This window comes from Lutra lutra, chromosome 10 (genome assembly GCF_902655055.1).
Source record: "Lutra lutra chromosome 10, mLutLut1.2, whole genome shotgun sequence".
Classification (NCBI taxonomy): domain Eukaryota; kingdom Metazoa; phylum Chordata; class Mammalia; order Carnivora; family Mustelidae; genus Lutra; species Lutra lutra.
In genome coordinates this window covers 107,445,706-107,455,127 of record NC_062287.1, presented here as the reverse complement: position 1 = coordinate 107,455,127, position 9,422 = coordinate 107,445,706, and the positions used below count along the sequence as shown (strand labels likewise).

General features: G+C 54.0%; 1 protein-coding gene across 1 annotated transcript; it reads left to right on the top strand.

Annotated features, from left to right (window-relative positions):
- The first annotated feature begins 6,898 nt into the window (after positions 1-6,898).
- LOC125079893 (glutamine synthetase-like) lies at positions 6,899-8,612 on the top strand. Its single transcript, XM_047693614.1, is given in 3 exon segments — positions 6,899-6,907; positions 7,492-8,260; positions 8,263-8,612. Coding segments are annotated over 3 exon segments (930 nt in total). The 3' UTR covers positions 8,415-8,612.
- The last annotated feature ends 810 nt before the right edge of the window (positions 8,613-9,422 follow it).

Below are 9,422 nucleotides of genomic sequence, written 5' to 3'. Positions count from 1 at the left end.
TTTGAGACTGTTGTTTTATGGAGGCAGAGGCGAAGGTGGGAGGTGCAGGAAATCAACCCTTCTTTGGGCTGTGTCACCAGGGTTGTCCCCTTGTACAGGAGGTCGTCAGCCTGGCCCCCAGTAGCCCCGTGATCACTGCTTGGCCTTCACATCGGGTTTTTTCCGTGCAGTCCCAGCTGCTCCTCCAAGGTAGGGCTGCTTGCAAAGGAGGCCTCCAGGGAGCCCCAGCCCCTCCTGTCCCGGGAGGAAAGCCACTGGTCCTGGGGTGGGGCTGCTGAGAGCCTCACTCTGCCTGGAGACCCCAACCCCACAAGGTCCAGCCCTCTTCCCCTGCAAGCCAGCTCCTCCCCCTGGCTCAGCCCTGTGTGCTCTACAGCGATAGACATCCAGAGCCTCCCGGGGAGCTAGTCAGAGATCCAGGTTCCTGGGAATTCTCCCCCTCAGCCCAAGGAGGGGCTCAAGGAGGCCTAGAGACGAATGTGCAGCTTGCGGCAGGTGCCACAAACTAGCATCCCTCCCACCTTGTTACACTCGTCCTTGCCTCCTAGTCCTCAGAACAGATTAAGTTCTTGAAAGCTTCAAATTCTCCCTACAGCCTCCCCAACCCCCGCTTCTACCTCTGGCCCCCAGGAGAGCAGTCCTCTCCTCTCAAGACCAATTTCCCACTTTGTCTTTTGATTCAGTTCTCATCTCTCGGACCTTGCTCAGTCCCGAACAGTCTTCTGTTCATTATGGTAAAAACAACCACCAAAAAGTCGACCAGCGTCTGTTTTTAACTACTACCATTATTCCTTTTAGGGCTAAGCTGTTTGAAAGAATGTTCGGTGGCTCTCTGCTTCTGTCCCACTTACTGTGAGTGCCATCGCCGCCCTGTTCCCTTCTCTGTCAGAAGCAACCAGCAACCCCATGATGACCCAAGTGACAGGCTCCGGTCTCCACCACACTCTGCCTGGCTGAGAACACCCCTTTCACCCCTTTCAGTGCCATGGCACTGCTGGACCCTCTATCTTGACTTCCCCTAAAATTTCAGGGCACCCAGGTTCAATCCGGGGCCCTCTTTCCAGCCTGCTGGCTCTCTCCAGATGAGGACAGGCTCTCTGGGCCGCCTTCCTGTTCATTCATGGCCAGTCTTGATCTCCATCCCATACCTTCTTCCCGAGCTCTGAACCAGAATCTAAAACTACCCTTTGAATCAGAAGTCCTCTCAAACTCAGATCATCCACGAGCTCTCCTCTTCCTGTGCTCCCTATGACTTCCACGTTCCCCCAGCTGACCTCGCCATACAAGCCAGGAGCCTGGGGATCGTGGGCAGCCCTACCCTCTCCCTCGCTCCGTCCTGTCAGCTCTAACTTCAATATCTCTCTCCCCCGTAGCCACTGGACAGCACCGGCTTCCTAGCAGATCTCTCCTTTTAACCTCTCCCCTCTCCAAACTGTCTATACAGCAGCCAGACTGCGTCTCCTAGAAGACAAAATGTGATCCCACTTCTCCCGCTTAAAATCCTTCGATACCATTCCACTTCTGGGTGTGACACCCAGAAGAATGGAAAGCAGGATCTTGAAGAGATATTCGTACAGATCATCGTGAGGCTTCCTTTTGTGGTGTCGGCAGCTCCTGTGCGCGTTCCCTGGTAACCGCCGTGCTGACTCTGGTCACATGGGGTAGCTTGTCCTTGCCTCTCTCCTTCTGCACGACCTTCGGCTTCCCGGCCCCAGTGTCTCCTTGTCCCAGTTACGGCCCAAACGACCCACACAGCCACAAAGGTTTCCTGTGCCTTCTTGTCACCTGGGGGCCACGGCCCAGGCCCCCTCACGCTGTCCCAGCGGGAGTGCCCTTGGGCACGAGCCCGCCCCAAACTGCTCCCTCCTTCAGAGCGTTCTCTTGCAGGGTCCCCTACTTCTTGATGCTCCAGGCCCCCTTTCGTGGTGGTCTCCAGAGCTCTGAGCCAAATGTGTGGTTCCCTTCTTTCGTGGCCAGGGCTATCTGTATGGCTTCTGTTAGGGCCCATCTCCCTGCACTGGGGTCACCTGGGAACCTAGGGCCTCCCCCAGCCCCGGGAGCTTCTCCTGAGCAGAACTGGGTCCCAATCACCTATCTGTGTATTTCTCAGGACCCTGCCGAGGTGTGTCCCCCGGATGGCATTTGGTCAACCTTTTACCGCAGAGTGAATGGTGTTCGATCATGTTCATGCCATTCTTTACTGACCTTGTCTTATATATTGGCCCCTTCAGGCTGCTTCTGGTTTTTCTTCTTGGTGTAAATTGGCCTCTGTGTAAATTTTTTTTTTTTTTAAGATTTTGTTTATTTTTTTGACAGAGGGAGGGAGAGAGCACAAGTAGGCAGAGAGTTAGGCAGAGAGAGACGGGGAAGCAGGCTCCCTGCTGAGCAGACAGACACTTAACCGACTGAGCCACCCAGGCACCCTTGGAGTTGTGTCTTTAGGCCTAGTTACCAAAGTGATGTTACCAGGGGCAAAGGTCCTGGTTAGTTTCGTGGATCTCGTTACACACTGGCAGCTTGCCCTTGGGACAAATCAAACATGGTGATGCGAGCACTGGTATTACCTTGGAGCTCAGTGAGTCCCCAGAATTAGGCAACACCCCTTTCCCAGCAGGGTATTGCTGGCCACTAAGATCCTGTTACCATTGGGGCACCTGGGTGGCTCAGTGGGTTAAAGCCTCTGTCTTCAGCTCAGGTCATGATCCCAGGGATCGAGCCCCACATCAGGCTCTCTGCTCAGGAGGGAGCCTGTTTCTTTCTCTCTTTCTGCCTACTTGTGATCTCGGTCTGTCAAATAAATAAATAAAATATTTTTAAAAAAAGATCCTGTTACCATCATGCAGACAAGAATTAAAAAATTTTAGGCCATCTGGAAAGGCTCGACCGACGTACTGCAGAGAGCACATGACGTGGGATCCCTGCCCCAACCCGCGGGCCTATCAAAAGCCCAGATGGAAGCTCTGTGTGAAGGCCACATCTGAGGTCACTATCTGCCATGGGATTGGATTGTCTTCCGTTGCAAGGCCCGCAGATGTACAAGATTCTTCTGGAAGATCTGGGAGTGAAAAATGGTGACGATTCCATCTCTTGACTTGCGACCTTCTGTCACTCGGGGAGAAGCTGCTATTTCAAGCCTGCTCCGGGGGACATCTAACACTGCCTTGTAGAGACAGATGCATCCTCAGACTCAACCCAACTCTGGCTCCACGAGAACCTATCCACGGGATCCGGATCCGAGGGAAGGGGGTCCCAGGGGAGGCACATTTGCTCAGCAGAGAAAAGAGCGGGTCTGGCTCAGATTGCAGAGCGGGGCGGGAACGGGAGAGGGAAGAACAGCATAGGCGAGAGTGTGGAGGTGGGTAAAGTTCGGGCTGGTGCTGGGTGGGAAGTGAGGCTCCTGGGCAGTCTGAGCAGACGGTTGTTCAGGGACAGCGAAATATTAAGGGGATTACGAACGAGGGTACTCATAACGCAGGGGCTGGAATGGCACACTCTTTGCCTCTCGTGTCCCATTGATAGATAATTTCTACACCCAAAATGGGAGGGATTCTCTACCTTTTTACAAGCTTCTATAGGATTCCTTTCAATAGGGGGCCCCTCGCGCCCCCACACCCGATAATTTGCATTTGCGGGGATTCAGTTCATGAAATATTGTCAACATGTGGTGTGTTGCCACCTAACACATGGGCCACCTAGCGAAATTTGAATTTCACACAAATAATGAATCTTTTGTTTAGTATAAGTACTGCCCAAACATTGCATGGCATACTTAAACCTTTTTTTTTTTAAAGATTTTATTTATTTATTTGACACAGAGAGACAGAGATATCACAAGTAAAGTAGGCAGAGAGGCAGGCAGGCAGGGAGGGGAAGCAGGTTCCCTGCTGAGCAGAAAGCCTGATGCGGGGGCTCGATCCCAGGACCCCGAGATCATGACCTGAGCCGAAGGCAGAACCTTAATCCACTGAACCACCCAGGTGTCCCACGCTTAAATTTTTTAAAATTGCTTGCTTTTCGTCTGATATTCAGATCGCATCGTGTGTCCTTGTATTTTCCTTGCTAAATGTGGTAACCCCAATTTTGAGGGGTCCGGTTTGCTGGACAGAACTGGTCGTGGAGGCTGCCCCAAGGAAACCAGACAGGGCTGGCAAGAGGGAAACTGGCAGGACTGGTGGACGCGGCTCGCCAACTGAGCTTCTGTGTCCTTCAGTCTCCCAGGGGCAGACAAAAAGCCTACTCTAAGCCAGTGGTAAAGCTGGAAGTACAGCCTGCGGAGAAGCCAAAGCCAGAAGTCCCTCAGGTCTCCGGGGAGCCAGGCTTAGAGGTGATAGGAAGCACCGGGGCTCCCCAAGGCAGAGAGCAGGGGCATCAGGGATGGGGACATCCCCCCATGCTACCAGCCTCATGCTGTGCCGTCACCATGGCACCTTCTCTGCCAAAGCCATCCTCTTCAGAGCAAAAGTTAGACCTGCAGCCAGAACCCACTATGACCTTCCTGTGTACCCTCCTGAGCACAGCGGAGCCCACGGAGTCCAACGAGCCTGAAGAGTAAGGCTGCGTGTGTGTGTGTGTGTGTGTGTGTGTGTGTGTGTGTGCAGGGCGGGGAGGCGGAGGGGGCTTCCCTCTGCTAACATTCAGACGCGGGCCAGGACTCAGCCTGGGGTGGGCAGAGGGAAGACCCATGCACGGGCCCTGGGCCTGGGGCTGCCTCCACCCCTTCCCCAATCTGCCCAGCCCACCCTCCCCCAACCTCTAGACTCTCTGGTCCCACCCTCTCTGTGTGCTCGTCCCAGGGTCTTAGAGAACCAAGAGTGCCAGTTCCTGGACAAGGAAGACTGGGGCCCCCGGCGGACCTCAAAGGAAATCAGCCATTTGCAGAGTGATTGCAGGAGGTGAGCTGGGTGGGGACAGGTGGGGGCAGATAGGGGTGACAGAGTTTTTCCCCACTGAGGTCAGGTCCTGGGGCTTGGTGGCCCTGGGTTTGCATCTTCCCTTCACCCTCCTCCTTCCCTCCTTCCCTTCTTCCCTTGCCTTCTCACCATTCTGCTCTGGATGACCTCCTCACTGGCCAGCAGGTCCCTTCCCTCCCGAGCATCAGTGTCCTCCTGTGTGAGCGGAACCTGCCCCACAGCCTTGGGGGCCACAGCTCTTCCCCATCAGTCGACTGTGTGCCCGCACACCTGATCTGCAAGCAGTCTCTGGCTGCCTCTAAGGGACCCCCCTCCTTTAATTGCCCAAGAACCAGATGGGGAAGTTTGGTCTGTGAAGCAGCAGGCGTGGGGTGGTCTGGTCTCGGGGTGGGGCAGTGGGACACAGTACCTCGGGGCTGCACAGGGGATCCCAGAGCATGGATCTGGGTGGTCAGCACTTTCGTTCATACCCAGAGCACTCAAGCAGGACTGGTTCCAGGCTTGACCCTCTTTCTAGCCTGGAACCACAGAGAATTCTGTCACCGTCCCCACTGCAGCCCGACAGGGTGGGATGGCTAGCCCGCTCCCTAGAGCAGCCGGTCCTTCCCTTGCTAAAGAAGAGAAAAAAGACACGTCATCCCCGTCTGCGTCTGCTGCTGCCAGCCACTTGGGAAGAACAGTTCCCTCCCTGCCTGTGGCTTTGCCACGACTAGAAGACTGGGCTCCAATGAAACCCTGTTCCCAGGCGGCTGCTCCAGGCCACACAGCTCACGCAGGAGATGGGAGCCGGGGCCAGAGGACGCTGCTTTGGACAAGAGCCTGTGGGCTGAATGGATATTTTTCAATTCTAGACTTTGGGAGTCACTGAGCACTATCCAAGCAGACAACCGAGCCCTGGGGGAAAAGCTGCAAAACCTGGTAAGGTGCTCTGCCCAGGCCTCCTCCTCCCTGCCTCCCAGCCCTGCTAGGGCACCTCCCACAGTCCTGCCTGGGGTCGCTACCCACCTCTGGGCACTGCAACCTTCTGTTCCAGCCAACCTTGTCATATGAGAGCCTAAGGAAGGAAGCAAAGGCCCTCCAGGAGGAGGTGAAGGCTGTCGCGGAGGGAGCCCAGGCCGTCCAGGAGGATGCCCAGGCCATCCAGGGGGTGGCACTGTTCCAGGTGCAGGGGCAGCCCCACTGTGGCCCGTAGGGAGGAAGGACACGCCTTCCCTGGCCGCTCACTCAGCTCCCCGAGCCTGTAGCAGCCCAGCTCCCGGAAAGTAGCACTGTTCATCCTGTAGCCTGGGGCTCCCATGACCCACAGACACCAATATCAGCCCTGGCCGGGCCCAAGGCTGGAGACTAGACACTTCCCTGGGGAGCCACGCCAGCAGCTCCTCTCCAGGTCACAGTAATAAACTTGTCTGAAGCTGAGCCGCCACTCACCGCCTGTTTGTGGGCCCTTGGAAATCAGATAGGTGGGAGGTCAACCTCTCCAAAATGAGCTTGGTCCCTGGGCCCCCTCGGACATCCCCGCCCCCCGCACCTTACTCCTCTGGTCCTGAACACCCACCACCCCAGAATAGGTTCCAGGTCTGGTCGGTGTCAGCCTCAAGGGCAACGTCCCAGTGATAAGCGCTGGGGTAGGACTGGAAGGGGGCCACGCCCCTCTCCCCCAAGGTTGGAGTCCCCTGGTCTAACTCCAAAGGGCAGAAAGAGACTAGGGAGCGGCGGTCAGAGCCTGTGGCTGCCTTGAGACTCTGGATAAATCTCTTCCCCTTTGTAAGTCAAGTCAAGGGCAGGGATGGGGACTGCTAGTAGGAGCTCCCTGAGGGTCCAACACCCAACACAGGCCACACTCCTGAGTCCTCACACCCTTCCCCCGTGGGACCATCCTACCCTGGACGGCAGCTGGCTACCTGACTTCCCACTGAAGCAGAGAGAGAGAGAGATAAAATTCCCATACAACTAGACAGGGAGCATGCTTCAGTTCTGTGAGGAAGTTGATGGCGACAGTAAGATGACAGAACCAGTTTAAAGGAGGTTATGAGAAAGCAATCCAATCAAGAAATCTCTTTCTCTCATTCTCTCTCTCTCTATTATATGGAGAAAACAGAAGGAATCCTGAAATAAGATTGTGAAGTTAGATAAAAATTGGTCAATATCTTCCGGAACAATTTTTCTCAAAGCCCCATAATCCTAAGGGGGATTGAAACGTTTATCACTGGAATGTTGCCCTTGAGGTTGACACCGACCAGACCTGGAACCTCTTCTGGGGTGGTGAGAATTCAGGACCAGAGAACCAAGGTGGGGTGGATGTCAGAGGGGGCCCAGGGACCAGGGACGGTCTCATGAAGAAGCGACACTGCAGCAAAGATGCGGGGGACCTGAGGGAGGAGCCCGGAAGATGGCTGGGGGAACAGCATTCCAGAAAGCCAGAACAGCAGACTGATGGTGAAATTGCCCTCTAGGAGCGAGGAAGAGTGAGAAGGCCGGGACCAGGCGAAGACCGTGGGATTGCTGGGCAGTGCTGAGGGCTGGCTTGAGGTTTGGGATCATAAACTTAAAGTGAGACCAGTGAGGTCCTGTGACTCGGCAGGCCCATTCAGGGTCAAGGGTACAGGTGCAGAGTGCGCAGAGGGACAGGATTTTTTCCCAGTGGAGGTGGCCAAGACAGAGAGGAGTAGGCGGGTGGAGAGGCTTTGCAAGGGGCTGGGCTGGAGGGAGGACAGGGAAAGCGGGAAGAACTGGCACCAGAGGTCAGGGGTCCTGGAGGGACCCGAGAACTCTTGCCATCAGTGGGATCGCTGAGCAAAATGGGAAAAGAAAAGGAGATGAGTTTGCTACCTTAAGTGGTTTCCATCAGCACCACAATCCAACATGCTCAGGGAGGGCCCCAAGGCCATACTGCTGTGGCGTGGGAGCAGAAAAAGCCTGTGACAGGGATGTCTTGGGGACTCACTACCAGGTCTGCTTGTACGCCAGCATCGGGATTGCTGGGACAAATGCTGAGATTATGCCCGTCCAGTGGGAAGTCCAGACAGGACCCAGAGAAGGAATCGACTCGGGAGATCATCTCAGGGTGGCCTCTTTCATCTTGCATCATGTAGGTGAAGACTTTGCAGTGATAGCAACCTTGGATCCTGGGCCCATTCCCAGGAACCGGGATGTCTATGCCAACTTCAGTGCCAAGGCCACGCGAGAAGAGAATGTTCGGAAGTACGTTGAGGAGTCCATCGAGAAACAGAGCAAGCGACACCAGTACGACATCAGAACCTACAGTCCCAAGGGGAGCCTGGGTAATGCTTGGCACCGGACTGGATTTCGTGAAACGTCCAACATCTTTGACTTTTCCGCCGGCGTGGCCAGCTGGGGGCTAGCATCAGCGTTACCTGGACTGTCGGTCAGGAGAAGACCCCTGCCAACCGTGACCCCTTTCTGGTGACAAGAGCCCTCACCCACACGTGTCTTCTCAGCAAAACTGGCAATAAACCCTTCCAGAACAAAAACGAAGTGGACTAGACTTGTAGCCATCAAACCCCTCCTAGTTCTCCATCTTGCCTCCATGTTTGCCCCTTCTTGGCTCTCCTAATAGCTGTAACTCAAAGGGTGGAATATCAAGGTCGCTTTTATCCCTCATGCCAGGTAATATCTCTTGTTTTCTTTCGCCAGGGTCAAGTTCTTAATCTTCTTACAGCCCCCACCCCTTTCCTCCCCGTCACTGAAGCAGTCTAAGACGTTAGCAGGGAGGGGTAGGGAGACACACCACTTGTTTCCATTCAGTCAGGGGCCCCTATAACCAACTTTATATTAAAAGGGAGATTTATCAGAATGGCTAAAATTAAGTCAGGAAATGACAGATGCTGGAGAGGATGCAGAGAAAGGGGAACCCTCTTACACTGTTGGTGGGACTGCAAGCTGGAGCAACCACTCTAGAAAACAGCATGGATGCGGCGCCTGAGTGGCTCAGTGGGTTAAGCCTCTGCCTTCGGCTCAGGTCATGATCTCAGGGTCCTCAGATCGAGCCCTGCATTGGGCTCTCTGCTCAGTAGGGAGCCTGCTTCCTCCTCTCTCTCTGCCTACTTCTCTGCCTACTAGTGATCTCTGTCTGTCAAATAAATACATAAAATATTAAAAAAGAAAAAAAAAGAAAACAGCATGGAGATTCCTCAAAAAGTTGAAAATAGAGCTACCCTACGACCCAGCAATTGCACTACTGGGTATTTACCCTAAAGATACAAATGTAGTGATCTAAAGGGGTACGTGCACCCGAATGTTTATAGCAGCAATGTCCACAACAGCCAAACGATGGAAAGAACCTAGATGTCCATCAACAGATGAATGGATAGAGAAGAAGTGGTATATATATATATATATATATATATATATATATATATATATATAGGAATATTATGCAGCCATCAAAAGAAATGAAATCTTGCCATCTGCGATGAGGTGGATGGAACTAGAGGGTATTATGCTGAGCGAAACAAGTCAATTGGAGAAAGACAATTATCATACTGATGAAGT